Source organism: Anopheles funestus, chromosome 2RL (genome assembly GCF_943734845.2).
Source record: "Anopheles funestus chromosome 2RL, idAnoFuneDA-416_04, whole genome shotgun sequence".
In the NCBI taxonomy this organism is placed as follows: domain Eukaryota; kingdom Metazoa; phylum Arthropoda; class Insecta; order Diptera; family Culicidae; genus Anopheles; species Anopheles funestus.
In genome coordinates this window covers 2,648,293-2,672,249 of record NC_064598.1, presented here as the reverse complement: position 1 = coordinate 2,672,249, position 23,957 = coordinate 2,648,293, and the positions used below count along the sequence as shown (strand labels likewise).

The following is a 23,957-nucleotide window of genomic DNA, read 5'->3' as shown; positions in this document are numbered from 1 at the left end:
TACACTTCCCCGAAGTTGTGCGAAGCGAAGCAAAATAATCAGAACCACAACCGAGGCCACTGAACCGAGAAAACACCAAACGAAACCTACGTTGACGCTTGCGGTACAAAAAACCCCCAATCCGATGCCCTCTTTTTCCCGAACGGACTGAACGATATGTTATTCGAGTGGTAATTCGCTTTCCTCCGGTGTGTATTCTTTGCCCGGTTTGCAATCCATTTCTGTGTATCTGTGGTCGATTTCTTGAAGATTCTCCACTTCTTCGCTTGTCCCGGATGGCCCGGCGGGTGTGTGGCATGAATAAAATATCAAATGGAAAATTGCAAACATAAATCGTGTCAACTTACTTGCCCACCATTGCTCAGTGGATGAGACGTTGGTGACTTTGTAATATCCTTACGAGCAAAAGACGGAACGCTTTTTAAGGATGCGTTCGCATCGATGCATCCGTTCGGTGAAGAATAGTAACGTTTTGTGATTAAATTTTATCCATTTACCGACCAGTAACTTACTTAAAGATGATATTGAATCGTTTAATATCAGCTTATAGCCGCTACAAATTGTTTATGAACAATAGCTTGGCTAGTGATTGATTATCATCGGTGTCACAAAGTGCGTAAGAGCATGTAAATGACAGGACATTTTTCCGCTTTCGGATAAATTCGTATCCCCAACACTTTACGCATTCGCATCTTTATATGTTTGTGACAGTTGTGACATCTCCACTTACCTGTTTTTGATCTGGCCCAGGACTCTCTCGTGTCAAACGTACCAGCGATACCAGCAATTCCCAAAAACCCGGAGCACAAAGCCTGATAAGACAATTCGGTCGCTGTTTTTCCCTGCGGCAATCAAAACTTGGAATCAAAACTACCGACGGTCGGCTTGGCAAACAATCATTAATCAGTCCGATCATGTTTATCGATGCGGTTAACTTTGGCTACGGTACGCGGGGACCGAAACTGAAATCTAGTTTGAATGTTTATTTTGCCCGGTCCCTAACCGTGTCACCCAACCCTCTGACAGGCGTCACGACCACCGATAGCTGAATTGATTCGTGTCAAAAACTAGTTAGGATAAAAACCACGTACCAAGTTCAATAGGCAAGACACAAAGTCACACAACTTTTGTCCATCTGCTACTGACGTGCGACCGTTCCGCTGGGTGTTTGGACGAGGAAGTTTGAACGAAACTCCCGGAGGCTTTCGAGTCGAGTGAATGGAAGTACAAACAAACGAACCGCCGGCAATTCGTTCTGTGCTGGGATTCGAACGCGCCCGTAACGTCGTTTTTCGCGTTGTGTCGGAATAAATAGTGTCACTTTTTATTAAGCCGTCTGTTGCAACTGATGATGCTTGGCCACGTGTGACGCGGCCTGCATCGCCTTAGAGTATAGTGGTTCCAGTATCGGGATCCTCATCGACTATGTCGCTCACTTAGCCCCACATAGCCCCGGGTAGGTTTTGCTGCACGATTCGGTACCTTCGGAACACTTGCTACACTGAGTTCCCTTGCGGTAGACCGGTTCGCCAAGCTCATTTCTGTGTGAATAGTTGCAGACGTAGTAGACGTATGACCGCTTCCTTGCTTCGTTGTAATAGCGCGTAGCACCGCACCCAACCGCCGTAACGCGATCACTAGCCATCTGCGCGAAATGTCCCACATCCACGCTGTGGAAATGAAAACCATGTCACGGTGAGAAAGTGAATGGATAGGTCAATGTACAAAAAGTAAACGCATGGTGGAATGGGAACCACTCAGCAATACAAGCTGCAGGGAGATGATGCAACGAATCGCCCAATCGGCTACAACTTACCCATCGCCAACGGGCCGATAGTCATCCATGACGGTCTGATTGGTTTCGACGTACTCCTGCCACCACTTGTTGGTGAGATCGGTGATGGCTCGATCCAGGTCGATGGTGACATTACCCGTTCTCGACATCCGGCCAATGTTCTGGCCCGCGTTCCGGTAGCGTTTGGTGCTGCGACATTCGTCGTGCAGGTACTGGCACGTACGAGCGTTATACTCGGCCAACCTGGCTAGTTCTTCGTCCCACACCTGAATGGTTCAATCAATCGCGTTGGTTACACACAGCGTGGGAACAGGACGCAAACGATGGGAGAAGAGCAAAAGAAGCGCATGAAAACAGGTAAGCCCGATGGAAGGACGAGCCATTGAGCGGACAGCACAACGGCACATGAAAAAGTGATTTGAAAAGTGTCATCCACCAAGGGCGTTCCGGTCGTGTGATGGATCGGTGGTAAATTGCATTTGACTGGCGGGGGCGTCAATCTACCCCCATTTTTCATACGCAAAAAAAACTCGTTTATTTTGATTCGATATGCAGAACGCTGTTAAAGGGAGCTGCATAAGGGTAAAGGTCGTTTGATGTGATTCTTAAAATTGGTGCTTCACGATGGATCAATAAAGTCACGATTGCATTGCATTTATTGAACGACCAATTGCTCAGTTTGTTCAGAAAAAGTCAATCGAAAAATGTTTGAAGGTTAATCAACCTCGCTATTCAACAGCCATTCAAACATTCTTGATTAATTGGAGTATTCGATTCTGATGATAGTAAGAATAGAGTAGAACATAAATTGAGAATGCAGTTTCCGACTTTCTGACTCTGACTCTTCAGACTTTGGTAATAATTGTCATGAAAAAGATGACGATTTTATCTTTAAAATTGAATAATCATTCTGACTTTAAGAGATACTTTAATCGAGGAGAGACTCTTACCACACTGTTCCTCAATTTAATTTGTTCAGTGGCTTTTAGCATCCTGAAAACACTTTTAATAATACGCGTGTGTCCACCACACTTACCAGCACAGGCATCCTTTCCGCTTCCGCAAATCCTTCCATTTTTCCACTTGCCAGCTCACTGCGTAGCCCATTGTGCAGTTTCAGCATCAGCTCCATGGCCACGAGCTGCATTGTGTCGGCGGGACAAAGTTCTCCGAATTGGGCCGTGGCGTTGCATCCGATATGGGTATGGTTCGGTTTGCACAGTGACTGATCACAGTAATCACTACCGTCCGTGCTACTGTCCGCACTGTAAACAAACGACGGCGCTGTTACTAAGGCAAAGGCCGTTAGTGCCAATAGAACGTTAAAACCGACGTGCCACCGCATGGTGGTTGCGCTTTTCGTAGTGCTTTTCATTTCTCCCGATCGTGGTCCCGGTACGCGGTGATCCGTTTACGGTGGGAATCAACTGTAACTAAGCGTTACATTAATGATGGTCCTATTTATAAACACTTGACCACAATGGGATGCATCGCTTCATGCGAAAGTCCAATGGCGTAGTTGCCTATTGGTGTCTGTAGGAAGGGGATAGACTTGTTGTTTTTCACACGCTCATCATTCAAATCGATCGGCTTTCGGCCTCGACCCTTCGTCGACGGTTTCATCCGGGCTCGGTGGAAATAAAGTTATTGCTAAATTATCATAATTTTCTTGGGTGATTTTATTTCGAACCGTTTTCCCACCGGTTAATTAGCACACTTGCACTCTCGTGGCATGAAATTTGTGCGCTAAATGAGCAAATGGAGTTTGCGTGACCAGTCGGGCATTTGTATTTACATCCTTGATTGAATACGATATCATGCACGTTTCGGAGTGTCAAGCAAGCGCCCGCTACCGAATCGCTAAGCGTTTAGCCGATTTTCAAATTAATCCAACACATTAATAAACATATCCATATCTCTCATTTATATCAATCGTTTTGCATGAAACCAACAGAAAAAAAAACAAGTTATCAGGTAAAACATTTTGAGTTACGCATGATGAACAATTCATTTGCACAAGTATTGGTTTTTGAACGTACAAAATAGCTTCCCACTAACAAGATTTTGCCATTCCTGAACACTGAATGGGGCTAGATTGGTGATTCATTCACAATAAAAAAAAAAACATCGATCATTGTGTGAACATTTATGCATGAAACAAACATTCTCATCCACATTTTCATCTATTCAAGTGGATTTTAACCTTGCCGAAGCTAGGGAAAGGTTGAAAAGTTCCACATATACTTCAAGATATTTCAATTTAAATCGACTTACTCTAGCAATAGATTCCACTTTAACACTCGGAACTCGGAAATGCATCGAATTATTAATTACACCATGAAATTCGGTTTAGAAACTGTAGACAACAGATCGCTTCATTTGGCAACCAATCGATCCATGAGACGCTTTCGGTAAATCACCATAATCTTTGCAAACTTTTCCATCCTAACGCCATTGACAGGCGTAAATGAGCAAACAAACGGTCCGGAGAGCAATTTCGCTTGCCTTTTCTGGTTGATGACCGCAGCGAGGTGACCCTTCGGCATTGCGTAACGATCACCACGGCTGCATTTGACTTCCCTTCAGCGACGCTTCTCGGCGGTCGTCTACATCGCCCATTTCGTGCAAAATTGTGTTCATCGGGCAAGCATATACCTTGATTTTCCCATCACACCCGGGAGTTCGGTGTGTGGTTTGTGGGTGGGCGAACCTTCGTGGGGGTGGACCGTGCCACATACACCGTAGCAATGTGGCGCAACACGAAAAGCGCTTCTGATGAGGAGCGCTCGAGCATTGCATTTGACAATTATTCAAATGAGGTTATGAAAATGTAAACAAAACTCGACAAGCGCTCACCCGGTGTTCAGGATGCTGAGTGACGAAGGTGGCGCTTCCGTTGCAGTAACCGACGAAGCCATTTGGTTACGACATGATTGGGGGCCCGCGTTACGGTTGTGTGTATCATATCACATAGCATGATGCCGTACGTACAACCATCTCTTGCGCGAGTCCACGGTGGCGGAGCGAAGCGGGCACTTTGTTTTAATGTGCCCAAGACTGTTAACTCAATTTCCGTTCCGCTGTGTGCCTGTACCTAACGATGGGTTTCAATCCTCAAAGGATTCGCGTCATACCTTTTTCTCTTCTTGCGAGTTTTCCCATTTTTATATTTTCCACCCCCACGCGGTTTGGGGTTGGTGCCACCGTCAACCGTGCTTTTCCACGTGTTTTAAATACAAGCGATGGTCGGCTTTTTTTTTGGTTGGTTTCCATTTTATCTTGAAGAATTTTACTCACAAATAAATGTGATATGCACACGCGGGACACAGAAGCCATCCATCAGTCGCATCAGAACGTGTACAACGTGTGTGTGTGTGTGTGTGCGGTCGGTTGTCAACGAAACCGTGGTTCATATTTAGTAATGTGATCCTCTGCTTCCATCTTGGAAAAAGATTGCTCTCCACACTCACTTTCACTTCCGGGGTCGGTTGTGTGGCGCTGTAAAAGTTATTCCTTCACCCTCGCATATTCATAATGAATTAAAAATTACGAATTCGTAGTAAGAACTCTCACACACACGGCACCGCGCCCAATGTAATGTTTTGTAATTTCTCAAATGGAAATGCATAAATGTTGAAACAACTAACACGTGACAGGCGCTGTTGCACGAGGTTCCAGCACCTAACGATGCCATACAAACCACGTTTTGCCTTATTGGGAAATTCTCGAAATGCGAACAAAGCACTTGGGTAAAGTGCCGCTGGCGTACGCACCGCTTTGCGTCTAAGTCGTAAGCGCGAGAAATGAATTTAATTTTATTCATTTGGTTTTGTTTGTATGATTCTGCAGTTTGCCTTCGGCGGAGCTTTCGGTTCGGATGTTCGAAGAATCGTGCCACTCACTTTTCATCACTTTTGTTTGCACGTCCAACGAACTGCTCGGGAGCGGGGGAGATATTTGTGATTGAATGCGGAATGCTGCTGGATCGGAAGGAATGGGCTGGAAACAAATTTATTTAACTAAATTACATACATTTTCGTGAAGCGGGGTGCGCCCGAAAAGGTTGTGAAGCAAAATGAGATGGCAATTAATTCGCAGAACGCATCATTCGCAACGTTTGTTGAATAAATTTCAACACAAGACACATCGGTAAGTATTAAATAATTATATGGAATTTGTCATGCAATGTCGTGTGAGTGTGTGTGCTTGTTTGTTATGTGTAAATAAATTTGTCAAATATCAAATTGAACGTTCGGCTTCGGAATGGCTGCAAAGCATTTAACTGCTTGCAACACAATTTTCGGATAAAGTTTTTCCAGCTTGTCACAAATAAGCGCACCAACAATGGGACGATGCTTGCTGCTTACTTTTCTCATTCCAAAAGTGCTTAATTTATTTTTGGGAAAATTCACTTCCTTCCTCATTCATTGGTATAAGCATACATTGGGGTTTTGGCGCATGGTTCACATCTTCAGCATCTTGCGCACAGAACAGATTCATGTATTGCAGACCTACTCTAAACCTTGAAATTTCCATACTCACTTTCTACTTCTCTCTTCTCCTTTTTCTCTCTGTCTCTCTATACTGATTCCTCTTAGAAGTTGGGAACACACGTTTGTTTCAATGGCTGGAAATCAGCATTGAAATTTAGTGTTTTTTTTGTTGCTGAATAATTAAGAAAATAAAACCTTTTAAATGCTTTCACTCCACACTTCAACGACGGGCTTCTTTCCTCGCAGGAAATGCAACCAACTTCAGATGCATTTCTCGCCCTTCTTTCCATAAAAAACCATCCAAAAATTGTATCAACATTTGTATCCAATAAGAACATACTGAAAGCTTGACGCACATGATTTGGGCATATCTTAACCGGTCCAACCGTGTGTGTTTTTTGTGTTTTTTTTTTAATTTAGTTTATGAACTTTCTTTCTCCATTGCACGATGTCCTTTAGTGGGTTGAATTTGTTTAGCGTTTTTTGTTGTAATAATCGTTTTGTGTTTTGTGGTTTTCTAAACGACCGTCTTTGCCACAATAGGAGCTTTTTATTTTAATGCTTACATGTAGTACACATACACGTACACGTACACTCACACATACACATATTGAGAATTCTATTTTATTTGTGTTGCTTTTGTTAAATCTTAAATGCTTGCTTCAGGTTTTGCTTTGAACCATGCTTAGCTTTATCGTCCAGTTTTGGTGCTCGCTCCCGGGACTGTCCGGGATTAACCTGTCCTGGTGGCATGCAGTTTTCTAGTTTAATTGTGCAAGTGCATTGGTATGAAAAGTGCACCCTATGCTTGGTTGCTTGCATCTGATTAAGCTACGGTCATTTGCTGTTTCAGTTGTTACACACCGCAACCGTGGTGTGGATCGTTGCATGACGACGGTATTAGGACACTGTTGCATTTGCTTAGCGATAATTGACATTTAAATTTAAATATTTATTCGGCTAGTTTAAACTCTGCAATTGGAAATGTTGAGTTATTCGCATCTTGTTTACCTTAACGATTTAGTTCCATCGGTTCATGGTTTAATGGTTTCATTGCTGGTGCAATATTTGCCCGTTCTCGTATGAGTATCTTATCTTTAAGTTGTGGTTTTGTAATCTTGGCGATTGATGCATTGTTTTATGTGAGCGCGCTGCATTTTCCATAAGTTTATCATAAATTTAGTTTATTCTTTGGTTTATCGTTGCGACATTGAGAGATTTATTCAATTGTTTAAAGTAATTTCTACCTGTTCAGGAGTTTTCTGAATTTTCACTGTACGACACACTTTATTTTCTTTACCAAACATCGGCTTTTTAACTGCTTATTAGCTTGTTTAATAGCTTCACGTTCTACGATTTATCGACTGGGTTTATTAAAGATAGATTTTAAACAACAGGCATGCATGCAATTCCATGTGGATTTAGTATGATTACTACGACAGTTCCATCGATAACACGTATATTTTGTTTAGGGAGACATCAGTTAAAGTACTTCTTTTACATATTAGTGTGTTTACAAGTGTCTTTCAAAACGGTTTCAATTACGTAAGCATCTAGAGAACATTCGTTTTTTTAAAGAGTTTTGTGTTAATCATGTGCAATTTTAAGATGTTTTATGCAAAAGCACCCTCCTCGGGAAGCTATGTTTGTGTGAGATGTTGTGTTAGCAATCGTTTTTATAAATACCACCACGCTGTGTGATTATGTCGTATACCAAACAGAAGCTTAAACTATTGAATTAAAATGTTTTTTTAATTCATAGTAAAACATTCTGGAAATCTACTGCAATCAGAACTAAGACTGCTTAGGAACGATGCAAGTAAAAAAAAAATAAATAAGAAAAGCAGTTTTTATTAAATAAAGCAATTTTCGATAACTATTCGATGGTTTAAATGCTGGTTTGAAATATAGATACAAATAATAAATTCTAAAATTGAATTTTTCATTTTTTAATTAATCTTTCTGTGGCATTTTTATTTGCATAAATGTGGTAGTTATAAACAAGTGTTTCGATATTCCTTTATTCGTTCTTGTTTCATCCATTAGTCTTTGGAGACAATTCTCATGTTTCACAAACTGCCGCTTGGGTTAAATTTGGTTTTGATTAGTGCATGTTTATGTTTAGTGTGTAAAATATTTCATACAAAAACTCTAAGCCGTAAAAAATGTGTCAACGGGCATGATACGTGGGTTCAGAGTGATAACATTATCAGTGTAACGAACAATATTCACAACAAAATTTATATAAATATGTATCACTTGAAACGCGCTCGGTTGGGCAACGGGGATTCAATGTAGTGTTTTTGTTAGTTGAATCGTTTTAAAACTTACTTCTTTGTGCATTATATGGAGCATATCGTTGAATAAAAGTTTAGTTACTATAATCTCTTGCTTGTATTTGTCGTTGTTTTTAAATCAGTAGCTGCATGGTGTATCATGGCAATTCATTATTTGATGCTTAAGGGGATTTTTCTTTATATTCAAATATAAATTATCTGTATATAAATTTTGTCTCTTTGCTTTTCCTCTTTGTTTATCATAATGCGCTCTGAACCGTACTCAATTGCGTATTTATACGGTAGCACAAATTTTCGCTCTAGAAACTAACATAATCGTCGTTCAACATGATTAATGCCGCAGCAATGTGCAGTCTGGATTTTTGTGATGTTTGTTTTATATATATTTTTTCTCCATTTTACTTACGGTTTGTCATCTGGTTTAACATGGTTGTGAGTGTGTATGCATAATGTGAAACCGCTGTGTCGTCGATCTGGTACAAATATTCCTGGATGGTGGCAATGCTTTGTAGGATATCGGGGCGGGTTTGCCATAGTTGATGATGCTGAGCATTGGTTGATGGGGGTTTTAGAACCTACTCTTGCCTGGTTAGTAGAAACTGAAAAGGATAAAGATGGTAAAAAATATTCATTTAGTTAAGAGCAGTTCAAAGCATTTGTGGATTAATTGCATTATTGAAAAACATAATATGCATGCATGTTTTGCTAATAAAAAAAAACAGCAATCTTATCGTCAATTACTAAACATTTATTATTTTACGATTTTCAATGCATTCACAACAATTTCTAAAAAAATTATTAAGGTGTACGGTTAGCTAGATAAAATTATTCAACTCAAAATCGTCGAAGGCAATGAAAGGAATATCCTCAAAGATCGAGAAAAGCTCACGAAAAAGTCAGGAAAACTTGATTGTTGTTCTATACCCGCTCAGCCAAATGGTTTCAAACGATCGATTTTTCACAATCCTGCACACACACACACTCACACTCAGGAAGCCCCAAAATCGGAAGCAAATCACGTGCCTTTCTGATTTGTCAGCTGAGAAAGTACTCATCTGTCTGCACTGCCACGTGACTCTCTTGATCTTTCATGCGTTAAGCATTTGTTATTTTGGTACATTCCACTGTCACTGAATCTGAGATGAATGGAAAGCAAGCTTTCTGGACAGGTTTTATCGTTTCTGTCACGTGTGGAGAAAACTTTATTTGCGCAAGAATACTAAAACCCACAACTGTTGAAAGTGGTTGCTTTTATCTGTTCCGAACAGCAGTAAGTATGCTAAGTAATTCTATGTTTTTGTTGAAGCTTAAAAATCGTGCTGTTTTACGAACAATTTAAGTAAAGCAAATACAATTAAGGGCAAATTTTCCTTGAATTTCATATTTCACCAAACTTCCTGAAACTTATAGCATAGCAAGTAAACATGATTAAAAATAAAAATAGTTATTAAAGCTCAGAATATTTTTCCTTTCTCTCAAACATCATTTTCAAGGACATTTTAGCAAGATTGAAACATCGACCTAATCTGTCTACGGTTCTACAATTTTCACTGTCTGTCTTTAAATCAATAGCAAAAGTAATTTGGTATGGGAACGAAAAGGTAACTTTACAGATAAGTAGGTAGATTGTAGTCACGTACGTAAACGTTTCCTGAATGGTAAACAAGCAGCAAACCTAGACAAATTATTTGTTGTTTGAGCGGAATAGAGCCATCAATCAGGCAGGGTCAATATTACCCCTACGTGGGCTCTGACTGTTCTTGATGTATTTCAGAGACTTGACAGGTTCCCGGACACTTTAATGCGTGTTTCAAGTCGTCCAAAAAGGCTTTCATTCACGGCAAATGGCTAAATTCTTTAAAACATAAATCGTGCACATGGTACTACAACTCACCTTCTTGCCCAAGAGGTATTACAAGCTGTTCTAATGCATTTTTTCTTTACTATGATGAAAGTATTTGTAAGTGAAGTTCTGATGAACTTTACTTAGTATATCGACTGACGAAGGGTTTCCCTAACCAAAACAAAGTTTTCACACACATCCGATGCCCGTTTTCCTTCATATCAATTGATTGATGAGGCATAACGTGTTGATTGTGCATGACCCATCATAAAAACTTGTACTTTAGGGGGAATTAAAATCAAATAAAAAAAACATTCGCATATGTTCCGGCTAACGTAGTACCATGGTGGAAAATGGAACAATCCAGCACTCACGTTTAAGTTTCCACAGACACGCACACAAACACACCTTTTGTTAGACGCTTCGCCAGTGCTTCTAGTGCTTGCTTTAGTAGCCGTGCGTTTTGTGGCTCTTTTAAGCACCCTGCAGAATGTTTTCTTTCGCCACGCCAGCGCTCGCATTTGGCTGCAGTAAATCCAACGGTGGTTGTAGAATGAGCGGCGAAGTGATCACCTGTATCGGTCTGAGTAGAGGATGACACACACACACACATACACGGATGCAGTTAGTACAGATTGATCGATGGGGGGTAGTACTATAGGGCGATCGCGAGGATATTCAAACACGGTGCATGGGAGCGAAAATGAAAAAGGGGAAAATCTTTACATCCGATACAAGCGCAATTAACGTAGTCATTCATTTCCCATTCAATTTTGCTAGCTAAGCGCAAATGAAACGTGATAGTATATGGCACAGGTGTGCTTGTACTGGTAGCTCAAAAAAAAAACACACAAAAAATAAAGAAAAAACATTTCCTGCCATCTGGAATCAGGTGTACAATTTTTCATTTTCCAAAGCTAATCCCTTACCCGTCGCTAGCTTGCCGTTCAATTTGCTCATGTGAATAATTAGTGCATTCAGTGCTTCTTCGCTAACGGTAATCGGAAGAGCAAAAAGTGGTACGCCAAAATAAAACACAACAGAATCCAAAACAATAGGTAAAACACACAACTTGCTTTATAATTTCGAGAAATGTGCGGAAAAATTCCCAAACCGCGATACTACGTCCACTGCGGAATAATCAACCATAATAGATGTAAAACAAACACACGCTCATATACACACACACATACAAAAAAGCTGAACAAAAATACGAAACAGAAAAATTGAATGGAAAGCATACAGGAAGCCAGGATCAGGAGGAGAAAACATCGATGGGGGATGGGTTTGGTGGAACTTACTCGCCAATCGGTTGAGCCGTTCGGGAACCGTGCAGGGCTTGGGCCGTACGGGCACGTGCAATCAGCGTCATCACGGTGCGCTTGGTGGGGTTCATGGTCGATCGTGGTCCGCCTAGCAGGGGCCGCTTACGTGCTGCACCGCGTAGAAGCATGTAAAAAAAAGAGGTAGAAGAAAACACACACACACACATGTGAATGAGAATTTTCTCACTCATTTTATCGCTCGACTCCACTGGAAAAGCGGAACGGAAACACCATCACTCTTGGTTTGTGTGTGCTGAGCTCTTTTGTTTTTTACTTTAGTTTGGTGAAAATTAAACAGCAGCTTTCCCACTACCGTGGTTCACCCGAACTACGGGGTCAGTTGGGAAATTTAGATTTTTCTCCGCTTCACCCCGCAAGGGTTCCGCGTGCATTTTTTCATTACTTTTTGAAAGTTTTTTTTGCACCTTTTCCACCTTTCCAGTATTATGGGGGAGCTTACCTAAGCTGACGGCTTTCACGCCGCGCAATGCCGGATGCAGGAATGCATTGGCCGATTCGACGAACGCCAACGTTTGCGCTTCCAGGTCACTCGTAGGTAAGGCTACGGAGAAGAAAAGTTTAATTGGTAAAGAAAAACGAAAAAAAGGGAAAAGCCGAAGCAAAGTACAGTGCCAGACCGCATGTGTTGCTTCCCATTTCGTGAACGAGTTGCTGCTTAAAGCTACATTACTGGCACTCGGAGAAGCGAAAAAGGGCATACCCCGGCCGACCGACGGACAAAAAAAAACTTTGTTAAACGTTGCCGCAGATGGGCTTAGCGTGGTGGCGTTGTTCAACTTTTGCAAACATTAATTACTGTCAGGGCGTTTTGCTTGTTGGAACGTGTCGTGTTTTTTTTTCCCCGCCCCGTGCCAAAGTAAATGAGCGTGTGAAGAGACTTTACGAACCAAAAACGCTTATTGAACGTTGCACAAAGTACCAGAGTTCGGCTTTAATAGCGTTACTTCATTTGTTTGTGCAGTTAGAAACGAGAAAGTCACCAGCTTCCTGACGTTGCCTAACTTTCGGTGATCAACCAGACATTTAATCCTTCTACTTCCGGTTTATGTCAGCCTTAATCGGGGAACCCAACTCGGGGAATCGCAATATCGGAGTACTTACAGTTCACAAAATGATTTGCCGACGTCATGTTCACGTCCATCGGTTGCAGGAGGTTGCTCATATCCGCATCGTTCGTAAGGAACTGATTCTGCGACTGTTGGTGCTGATGGTGCTGCGTTTGCTGCTGCTGTTGTTGCTGCTGATTATGATGGTGTTGATGATGCTGTAAGGTTAAGAAAAGGCACACACACATGAGAATGTGCACTGCGGTGGGGTGGGAAAACCTTTGAAGAATGGTTCAACGCACCGTGAGTGAGTTCGTCACATGCTGCAGTTCCGCAACGACGGACGATGGCTGCGTGCTACCGTTGCTGTTGAGTTCCGATCCTACGCCAACGGTGGCCGACGCATTACTTCCGGTCCCGAGCCCGGTCACGCCATTCGAGACGACCTGAGCAGCGCTGACCACACCGTTCAGTCCCGTACCGTTGCTGAGTGGGCCGTTGTTAGTAGGCATGGTTCCGTTGGTGGTGCTTCCGGTGCTTCCGGTGCTACAACTGCTTCCGCTGCTGCTGATGCTCATGCCATTGGTAGGGAGCCCATTGCCACAGCCACCGTTCAGCGTGTTATCGTGGGCTGAGGTTAGATTACTGGTCGCTGTATGATGCATCAGGATGGGAAAATGAGATACATTCTCATTTATTATCATGCTGGATAGGTCGCTCCAGGGACACTTACCGTTTTGTGAATTTAATGCCTGCATTTCCCACATTTGCTCCTGCCGAATATCGTCATGATAATCCTGAAGAGAGACGAAGAAAAAAACGTTAAACTGTTTGCTTCCATAACCGTTTACAAACAAGCGAGAGCTTGTCGATAATTGAAAACTGGTTTTGTCGTGTGAAAACCCGGCGTTAAAATCAGGTGACACCCATGCGGGACAATTTGTCATATTAGCATTCATTTTTCACTCAACTTCACTCGAACGATAAAAACGCACCCATCAAATGGTAACTTTTTTATAACGTGTCTCCCCCCACACGCGCACAAAGAAAGCATAACTCAGCACAAATGGCGAAGGCGGGTTGCAACCACAGTCCCATGCAGCATGCATTTTTTTGTGTTCCCGGCAAACCAAACCTTGGCGAGTTGCATAAAACATCGGCAGGCGCGAGGAAAGCATCCGCCATGATAGCATATCATCATGCAAATGTCACAAAACACTTCTGCGATTCGAAAGAAAAGGAGTGTGGTTGAATGATCGTTGCTGTTTTTTTTCGTTTAGCTGTATCTGCTCCCCAGTTACAGCGGATCTGCAGCAGCACAAAGAATTGTGTGGACTCGCGACCCGTATACTGCATGTACCATTACCATGGCATATTTCTATAAAATATGCAAATGAATTGTAGCAGTTTTTGTGACAAGTTGAAGCCATTACCTTTGAGTGGAGTGGCCAAGTATCGTACTCAGCATTCCACGGCTGTCGCATGTAGCGACTGCTGCTGCTGCTGCATGATACGTGCGCTGTTTTACGGTTGTTTCTGTTGCACTCTGTATCCTTTCTTCATTTATCATGGATTGTGAGCGCGATGCACACGATACAACCAATTGTTCTGTGTGTAGTGTTCTGTCACCCTTAACATTATGCGTTTGAGGGTGGCTAGTTCGCTAAAAAAAAAAAACTGTAGCCAATTGCTCTGTTATGGAATAGATGCGGTCAAACTGTGTTGTAGTTATTCCCTTTTTTTAAAAGTAAACAATAAAAACAGATTGAAAATTTACAATGAATCATGAATCCGGCTACCAGAAAGTCGGTAGGCATTCCTAGGACACGATCGTAACTCATGTAAATGGTGTGATTCGATGGTAAAATTCAAATGTTCCCACTGTGTTCGACTACTAACCGTACAAATGTATTTTTATTTCTGTGAAAATTTGCAGTTTGCTTTGAAAGCGTCTTTGTACGACGTCGTTTGCATACTATAAAGCAACAAATCGAAATAATAATGTTGAGAGTCGACGCAAAAGATGCAAGGACGGTAAAGAGCGAAAGCTTTATGGCCGAAGGTGCATCGTTTGAAGTACAAAGAAACCGAATACTTTGGAAAATGCTAGCAAAAGTCTGATGCGAGGATGCAAACCATGCATTGTCGTTGCATCGGTAATTTGGAAAACCATAACGTAAGAGCAATGTTCTCTGCACAAACGAAACGTTGATGTGATATTTTTGCTTGTGAGTTTCATTGCCAGAAATTCTTCTCAAAATGGGTTTAGTTCCACAGCAAAAACACACATTTAGCAAATGTCTAAAGTTGCCATTTCTTAACATGATGTAATATAATTTTCCTCTCATAATTTCAAACAGCAAGTTCAAGATTACACCTGCCTCAAATGTTCTGCCTTTAGTTCAAATTAACTGCAAATGAAGCATTCCGAAATCCTTTCGCTTGTTATAAACGGATTATAATGCTGACAGTTTAAGCTTTGGCGCTTTGCTTAGCGATGTTGAACGGTCTCGTACGGCCAAAAGTGAAAGCATCTCATCCAGAAGTGCACTCGGCAGTGGCATTCCCTGTAGCGTCAATGACATTGTCGGTCCGGAGAAAACGTTCCCGCCGGACCGAAGCACTTGAAGAAAACTAAAGAAGTGATTTTTGAATCCTCTTGTTGCAAGGGTAATCCGATTAGTTAGCAGTATCAGGGCGTCGGACCTTGGAATCAGAATGGCAACTCTCAATACTATTGAAGGACTTAAAAGTCACGCTTCGGTGCAGGATGTTCATACAGAATTCAATATGGCTCGCAGTTAATCCCTTACTAAAACGAGTGAACTGATGATTTTTTTTTATTGTTGCAAGAAGAACTACAGATAGAATAAAACATTTATTATAACCTAAACATAACTTAAAATTTTAAAATCCATATTTTACTTACTATAAATTTAGACTTAGAAATTTGTTAGTATTAAATATTTTAAATTGATCTATTTTTGATGTGTGATGTTCTACCGATGTTCTGAGTGTAAAAAGATTGTCTTATCGAACAAATAAGACACCTTTTTGGCTTTCAATTTCTAAAGCTATTGATGGATCAAAGACGAAAGTGTATTACAATGATGCCATTTCGCTAATGAACGAAATACATCCGAAATTTCAAGAAATAGCTAAAAGTCGCTGGAAGGAACTGTTCAGCGACAGTGGGTTGAAAAGTTTCACCAAACGCAAACGATTACGCTTCAAGGTTATGTTGAAGGGTGAGTGCCGCAGGATAGGAGCGTAAGTGAGTAATTGCGAAGAGAATTATGCCCAGAGGCAAGAGCTTTACACAACTGGCTGCGGTGCGTGGTTGGTTGGTTTGTTGGCCTGGGAAAAGTTTCGCAACGATGTGTAGATGATTATTAACGCTGATCATCCACTGCCTTCCGAGCTAATGGAGCATTAAAAAGCAATTCGAAAGATAGATTTAGGCTAGGCATGCTATTTTCACGCCCTTTTGTGTATTTTTACGTTGTGATTACAGCTGATTTGCTAAAGGAATGTCTACGAATTGGGGAATACTTTTCAAAGATTTGGTTTTGACTGGAAGCAAACATCCTTTTTAGGTATCCCGAAAATGTTACTCCTTACTTTAATGTACGAGGAATTTATCTTGCTTTCAAACGTTTGGCTTCAATTTCCCAAATTTACTATTAAAGTGAATTTTTTATCTCATTCATTTATTCATTTCCCCCAAAAAAACAAGTCTACCCTGCGTAAACGATACTCGTTTGAAATAGCTTCTAGCTACAGCACAATTAAATTTGCCAAACAAAGTTCCCTGGATGAAACTTACGTCCGACGCCACCTTCCGTTGCATGAGGTTACTCCATCGTTCCGCGAAATCTTCCCTCCAAACATCAAACGACTTCACTTGCAGCCGCTGTAGAAAGGCCACCGACCGAAATTTGTAACGTTGGAAGCCAAAGCAAATCAAACTGGCGTCCTTGCGCGACCATAGAACTGTTTAATTAACGACCCCTACGATGCCGACGGCTTTCTACGTCTTCTCGGATACGAACAACTTTGTTTGCCACCGTTCGCAGCAACCGAGGCGCCGCATCGGAACGTAACAGGGACCACCGGGAAGAAGGATTAGCAAAACTTGAAAAGCGACAAAACTTCGTCTGAACAACGCAGCGTGCCAGAACACCGTCACTTTACTGCATCATTACAATGGATAATTGTGTTCTATTGGATGGAAACGGATCACGCTGCTCTGTATTTTCATCAGCAGCAAAGAGAACGCTCGTATCAGCGATATAGTGGAGGAATATCTGTTGATCCAATCATGGTATCTTCCCGATGGATGTTAATTTTCCAAGCTAAAAGTGAGCTATTGCGCTGACAAGACAGACATGTACACAAGTGAAGTTAGAAATAGTATTTGTCTCAAATATTCTACTTCGGATGTAAAGCTTTGCACGATGCGCATCATTCAAAACGTCTAAAAGCATGATTGATGTTTTTCGTGAAATGTCAGTCATACTGATTGCTTGCAAAACTTCGAGGTCGAGATCTTTAATAGAAAGGACGATACTAAAACATATTGTTCTACAATTTACTTAATGAAATAATTTTCAAGTTCTTCAAGAAATGACAAAGTAGAAAATATTTTTGCTACAATTTTCAATCAACGAGAACACTTTCCCAATCATTTAGCATGAATGTAAAATCCTCTCATCTTTCCGACAGCTAACCATTTACCATCATCAACGTGTAGTAATTGCATTTGTTCCAACTGACTGAACATCAACTTATTGTTCTTGCAAATTGTAGAGCATGCTGTTGGGAATCGAGCGAATCCCCACTCAGTTGCAAATATTTAATCTCAAAAAATTGCAGTTCAAGGAACAATAATTCGGCAAGTAGATAAAGTCATCGAGAAACGAAAGGAGCAAATAAATATAAAATCTGCACGTTTCGATTCCCTTTTGCTTGCATCCAATTGCTTTATTCACATGAAGATCGAAAGAAATGCGATCGACTGCGGGAGGAATAGGTTTTTTTTTTGCTAGGGAACGTTCCATTCCATGCCGGATACGTATTGGCTGAAGCGTCTTGAAATTGGATTTTGCGATAAATCGGCACAGCCAGTGAAGCTCATCTTGATCGGAGAGTAAACTCTGTTTTATGGCCGTACGGTCACGAACGCGGCCCAGCTAGTCTTCCGTTTTATTCCGGCGGTCTGGGCGAAAGCACAAACACCGACGCGGAAGTTCTTCAATCATACCGTTTCAAGAGCGAAAGAAAATCGTTCTGAATAGCAACAACTTTAAGCATTTTGGCACGTTCGCACATTCGAATGTCACGTGCAGAAGGCAAGCGTTTCTGCCGCATCTTTGTTCCGCTCTTCCGGCCCGGGCCAGTCCTGTGCCGCGTGGCATAGTTTTCGCACATCGTGCAGCCAAGACTTCCGTCTCGAGGTTCATCACCGATTGAGGAAGCTACCCTCAAGGACACTCCACACAGGGTTTCGGACGGATGGTTTCCGAACGGAGGAAGTATATCTCACCTCATTTTGCCAGCTCATTCCGCTTTGGTCGAACTTGGTACGGTTCCGTGGTTGTGGTTCGTGCCGAATTGCAAAGCGGCTCGGGCAACCAATCGAACGATAGGATCGGTTTGTATTTCATCAACCTTTCAGCCCCGGGTTCGGCACTTGAAATGGCGCAGTTGATCCGGGTGGGTAGCGCATCTCGATAATGCAAATCGGGCAGGGTTGTGTCATTCGTGCCGGGATACGGATTGCGAAGGATAAGAAAATCTACATTTTAAATACCGCACGTAATTTGTGTTTCAATGAGCAGCGAATTACGATGTGCAAATGTGTGCATTCTGGCCATTTTAACGTGGCAGCGAGGTTTGAATTTACAATGCACATTTGGGAGTACGAAATTATTCGTTTGTCTAACGGCTATGGTGCCGTAAGCGATGTAACATTGGGAAGATATATTTACAATGTAAATTATTTCAAAAGCCTCAACTTTTTAGCTATAAAATTGTGGTTTTTGGGATCATATAGTGGCTTTAAACCTTCAATTGAAATCAAATATTTAAATTTGAAATAACGTAATACACTGTGTTAAAATTCATTTCTAATCCATCCTATTTTATTAAACACTTTAATTCTTTTATCTATCACAAAGAATGTTTCCTCACTTCTTCAAACCCGACTTCCGCTTCTCCTCCATCCAATAAACAAAGCAAATAAGACTGAAGCCACCATTCATCATCACTTTATGGGGGAGCATTTTAATGCCAGCCAAGGTACTTAACTTCGATTTAGTCAGGGACGATAGGCACCACAGCACGGCAGATGAAAAATGACATCTTCATGCGCTTTTGTGTGGGTTGTGATTATGCTTGAGCTTCCATCCTCACAGCCGCTTAAGCTGAGCAGCAGCATACTGCGAAACGTTGCGAGCTCAAGTACGGCTCCAGCAGCGTACCTCCCCTTGGCTGGTTGTTGTACTGGTAAGATGCTAAGCGATAAAGACGATGGTGATGGTGTGTAGCTGGCACTTCCGATTAGTCGCTTTCAACTTTCGGCTTCACAGTACAGCCAGCCAGCCAGCCAGCGTCCATCGTTTCGGTATGGTTCGGTTCTCTGCCGTCGACTTGACCGGGGGAAGCCATTTATCAAACCACCTGAACCGTTTTATTAGCGGTAGAAACATGCATCCATCACCTCATGGACATAGTTTCCCTCCTCACTTTGTCCATCAACCGTCTGGTCCATCGGCAGTCCCGCAGGGAACGGCAGCTTTTAGCTACGGCGCTTTATGACTTGCTCTTTTGACCGTGGCTGGAGCTCGAGCCAGCCCAACTTTGACAGAGTTCCCGTACCTTGTTGACCGCTCGGCCCGGGAGTCCCGTTCCCGGGTACTATCGGTTTAGCTTCCCGTTTTGTTAGCCTATTGTTCCGATCGGTGATTTTTTTTAAAGAGCAATGTTTAATTCTTGCTCTACTCCCGAACCGGCGAACAACAAATGTTGGTTTATTCATCATTTTCTTCGTTCGTATATTGATTATAGCAATATTGCCTTTAAGTTGACTTGCTGTAGCACACAGGTGTCGTTATTTCGGCACCGGTTGATGATGAATTTATGAGCAAATTAATTAACTCGAAAGTAACGACCGTGATTCGCCATCTGTAGTCCGGCGTAGGCGCCGTTGATATTATTGAGAGTGACATAAGTTGGCCGACAGGCAACTAATCCAGTTAATTAGAATTTATGTGACACAGTTGCAAGATTCCTCCTGCAAAGCCATTAATTTCCGACCAAACAGACGAAGGAAATTGTTCTTCCTAGTGCTGCAAGCCCCCTGACATTCAATGTAGGACTACTGGTTGAATGTAAATATTTGCTGCTGGATGGATATTTTCTTGCAATAACCATCGAAATAATGTCGAAAGTTCGATGAACGAAACTATGGCAAATAATAGTGGATCACCTTACCGGAATCTTCATTAGCACTTTTGGGCAAAAAAAAGTTTTCCATTAAATCTGTTGATGAATCGTTATTCATCAACACCACTATATCTCATTGCAACTGGAAATGACAAAGACACAGGAAAAGATGCAATGAAATTGTGCCACCATTTTTTTTGCCAACTTGCAAAGCCAGTCAACGTGAAACCTCACACATACACGTATAGTGTACATTCCATCTCTCAATGTCCCATTCGAATGAGCTGGCTTCCAGTGTCGTTGAAACGATTTGCCATTCTGACGTCGTGAGGCGTAATTTATGAGGTGGAAATGTGATTTAGCCATCGTCTCATGGTGTGCTTTTTCCGACGCATCGCCACAGCCACAACAGTCTATTTTTACGGTTCCGTCTGCACTGCACGGTACGGTATACGTTTTTCTGAGTATTTTGATTTCCCGCAAGGATACTTTGGCCACAAAAATGCACAGCTTCTGTGCTGCATTAAAATGCATGACCTGACTTGCATTGTCTTACTGGTGTGTCATTTGACGGTTGTTGCAAAAAAAAGCAACAACAAAAAAATAGTTTACTTTTGAAACAGTCTCACTTAACACACACAGTGGAAAGGATACGCAAAGGAAGCTTTCGGGGACATTGCTTCTTTAAAGCAGCAGAGCGAAATGGTTCAATTTGTGTGACATAAAGCTCGCACAACATAACGACTATTTCGACGTTTCGTCGTCTATTTCGACGAGACGAGAATGGTTTGTGGTGATGTGACTTTGTATTTGTACCAGTTTAAAATTAATCTTTTCCTCATTTCTAATTTTGTGGTCCAAAATCAGGTACCGAAGATCAATAAAATTCCCCCAAAAGCGATCTCATTGGTGTTACAATTGACAAGATTGAGCAAACGTTACACATTGCTCGGTTTTGACAGGTAATACTGTAACATCAAAGCACACGATAGGCATGTGATGGTGGGACCATAAACGTTGCTTACCATCACACAAAAGGTGGTGCCGTACAATCAACGAAACCGTTTCCATTTTCGAGTCGATCAAGAAAGTGACTGGAGCTAATTGATTTTGGGGTTGCTTTTCATTGGCAGATCGCAGGCAGCCTACGGGAAAGCATCAAACAAAAATGTGCTGAAAAAGGTGACCATTTGAAGAAGGCTTCCAACACCCTAAAAAGGATTGGTACTCGATATCGGAGGATTGTTTTACAGAAAAGGTCCTTTGCTTAAGTCAGTGTACCGTTAACTTGGTATCCGAGTTAATTGGAAATGAAGAACAAGCGAAATTTGCACTTTGAATTCAAACGAAATCCGTACGCTGCTCGCGTGTTTTGAAGTTTTTGGAATCAACATTTGTTAGCTTGCAACATTAGATTCAACATTCTTGTTTACCGTACTCAGCGACCCGTTAAGAATAGTCCGAAGCCTTGAAGCCATTTAACAATTGTCATTAGGACATATGACATCCCTCAAGGATCTTGTTTTCAATTCTTGATACCGGGTCAGCTTCTTCGAGATCTTTTCACGTGCTGGAATGCTAGTCTATAATCTAACAGTTGCTCGCTACGAAATTCCCCGACTCTAAGGAAACCGTTTCCATGTTCTTTCTCTGCTAGCATGTGAAAAGGCATCTCCGTCTAGTGGGACGAAGAATGAAAAGTGTCTGTTCGGCAAATTTCATTTTCGGCTTCATGTCCCTGTTTGTTTGCTAGTTCTCAACAGAAACTGAACCCACGCTGGAACCTTGGGGAACGGTAATAAAGGCGCACTAACGACAGCGACAAACAATGGCACGTGGTGTGGAAGACGCTGGGAAAAGCGACCTGAAAGCCTTACGCATTTCATGTTACAATTTAAATGGATTCCTTTGATATGATCCTTCGCCAAGGAAACAGAGTGAAATGCGAGTGACCAATCTGCAGCATATTTGGTGAACCATTGGCCCTTTGCTTTTCCGACCATGCGAGTTAAGATTGTCGGTTTCTTTCAGGAAAAAACTTTGACATTTTTTGCTGGTGCAAGCAGTTTTTGGCAAAAACCTTTCATCACAACATTATGGTTGATTTCAGTTGCGGTTGTAATATAAATTTGTGTTGGTCACCAAACCAATCGAATGGACCAAATTTTCTGCTGTAGCATTGATTTTAATGACTTGTTCGTTGATCAAAAACTAAGGTGAACTATGGTTCGGATCGTCCAGGATTCAACTTAATTGCACAAAAGCCTTTGGGTTCAAAATGACTTTCGAAAAAAGATATGTATGAGATTATTCTTCTTCATTTTCCGTATTTATACATTCTGGATAATTTGTACAAAAAGTACTTCTAGAAATTACAGAAAGGAAAAAAAATGAATAAAAACGATAAAACTATTCCTGAAAGAGGATTCACATTCACAAATCAACCATCTTTAATAATATTAGAGCAATTTAAAACAAAATGTACTTATGAACAGTATAACAGTCTTACAGTAAGTGTGCAATAAGCTCACTGCAATGGATAATCAAATACATCGGAAAACTTCTTCGGCACTGAAAACAATAGCTCAAGCATTAATAAGCTTGATGGAAAAAGTTTTTATTCAATCGATTCGAGGTCAGGATTTGAAGCAGTGCAAGAATGTAGCAGGATTGATATTAACGAAGTTTAAGCACTTAAATATCCGCGTTCAATCGTTTGTAACTTCATGCCATTTTAAATTACGAATCACGAAAGGTTTTGCCGAAATGTTTTGTCAAACAATTTTTGTTTAAAAATATTACAAGTAGGATTGCATATAAAAATCAATCGAAGACTTCCATCAAAGAAATAGATACAACCGTAAGACTCAACTTTTCCGATTGTAGATGAGTTTTCAGTAAGATAAAGATATTGAGAGTTATGGGAGAATATTCTGTGAAGTGTTTGCAGCAGCCAACGTGACATGAAACGTCAACCCCGAAGTGAAAAGTTTTATGGACCTGTACTGAATTCTGTTCCATTTTCCTTTTCCGTTTTCCCTACAAATCCCTTAACTGCAGATTGCAAGAAACCACTTTAATTTGAGCTTTAACATACATTTAACTGACCATAGCGTCTTCGGTGCTGATAAGTACCTTCATCTGATGTAATAATATTGCATCCATGAGTTTTATTTTACGGAAGGAGTACGGCAGCCTACTGTACATTAACTGAACAGCACGGACACTAACAACCACGCTCTGTGACTTTACTTTCGACCATCAATCGCACCTAGCTAGTCGTTACCGTATTCACCATGCTACACGCAAAGAGAGACACGACTACAAAGACATACATCTTGGGGTTCGGCTCAAACACACTCTCGCCTTCCGCTGAACCGAAACTATCGTACACGTTTCTGGGTAAGGCAAAGTGAACAGCTTTAAGGGTTAAGTGTGCTTTTAAAGCTTTATTAGCCTGTTTTTACCACTAAAAGCATTTGCTAGCATCAGCTACTGAGCGATGGCGAAAAAGGGATGTAAAAGTAGTTCAGAAAGTAGTACGTAGACTTGTGATTCCGCTATCAGCGTGATGGCACGAAATCGGTTTTCGGTTCCATCGCGCGATGGTAGAAGCACACTTCCAAAGCGTGAAAAGTTTTTCCTCTCATCGCAAGACGGGTCATTTTGCTATTGTTTACAGTGTTGGTAC

At 41.5% G+C, this 23,957-nt stretch overlaps 3 protein-coding genes across 11 annotated transcripts in view; 1 reads left to right on the top strand and 2 right to left on the bottom strand.

The window, feature by feature from the left end:
* The window catches only part of LOC125762568 (uncharacterized), a 212,998-nt gene that overhangs the window by 100,738 nt on the left and 88,303 nt on the right, over positions 1-23,957 (top strand). The gene's annotated exons all lie outside the window — the stretch shown is intronic.
* LOC125762592 (antigen 5 like allergen Cul n 1-like) lies at positions 969-3,248 on the bottom strand. Its single transcript, XM_049424867.1, has 3 exons — positions 2,832-3,248; positions 1,817-2,061; positions 969-1,670 (listed from the first exon to the last, which is right to left on the bottom strand). The coding sequence occupies exons 1-3, from the start codon at positions 3,168-3,170 to the stop codon at positions 1,433-1,435; spliced, it is 822 nt and encodes a 273-aa protein (XP_049280824.1). The 5' UTR covers positions 3,171-3,248; the 3' UTR covers positions 969-1,432.
* The window catches only part of LOC125762579 (KH domain-containing, RNA-binding, signal transduction-associated protein 2-like), a 38,114-nt gene continuing 20,308 nt past the window's right edge, over positions 6,152-23,957 (bottom strand). For 4 of the 7 annotated variants that reach the window (XR_007418232.1, XR_007418230.1, XR_007418234.1 and 1 more), the window contains exons 6-12: positions 13,554-13,617; positions 13,123-13,472; positions 12,876-13,038; positions 12,214-12,315; positions 11,730-11,862; positions 10,837-11,011; positions 6,152-9,184 (exon numbers count right to left, since the gene is read on the bottom strand). Coding sequence is in view for 1 of the 7 variants with exons in the window: in XM_049424847.1 (XP_049280804.1) it covers positions 9,175-9,184; positions 11,730-11,862; positions 12,214-12,315; positions 12,876-13,038; positions 13,123-13,472; positions 13,554-13,617 (822 nt within the window). In the remaining 6 variants the exon portion in view is untranslated. Of the gene's footprint in view, positions 9,185-10,479; positions 10,703-10,802; positions 11,012-11,729; positions 11,863-12,213; positions 12,316-12,875; positions 13,039-13,122; positions 13,473-13,553; positions 13,618-23,957 lie in introns of all 7 variants that reach the window. The other 3 variants (XR_007418231.1, XR_007418233.1, XM_049424847.1) reach the window with 3 other exon arrangements.

Excerpts from the sequence above, each read along its gene's own strand:
- LOC125762592 (XM_049424867.1), bottom strand. The coding sequence starts at position 3,170 with ATGAAAAGCACTACGAAAAGCGCAACCACCATGCGGTGGCACGTCGGT. Across the intron at positions 2,062-2,831 it reads CGGAAAGGATGCCTGTGCTG|GTGTGGGACGAAGAACTAGC; the intron begins GTAAGTGTGGTG and ends TGAACCATTCAG. Across the intron at positions 1,671-1,816 it reads TATCGGCCCGTTGGCGATGG|CGTGGATGTGGGACATTTCG; the intron begins GTAAGTTGTAGC and ends TCATTTCCACAG.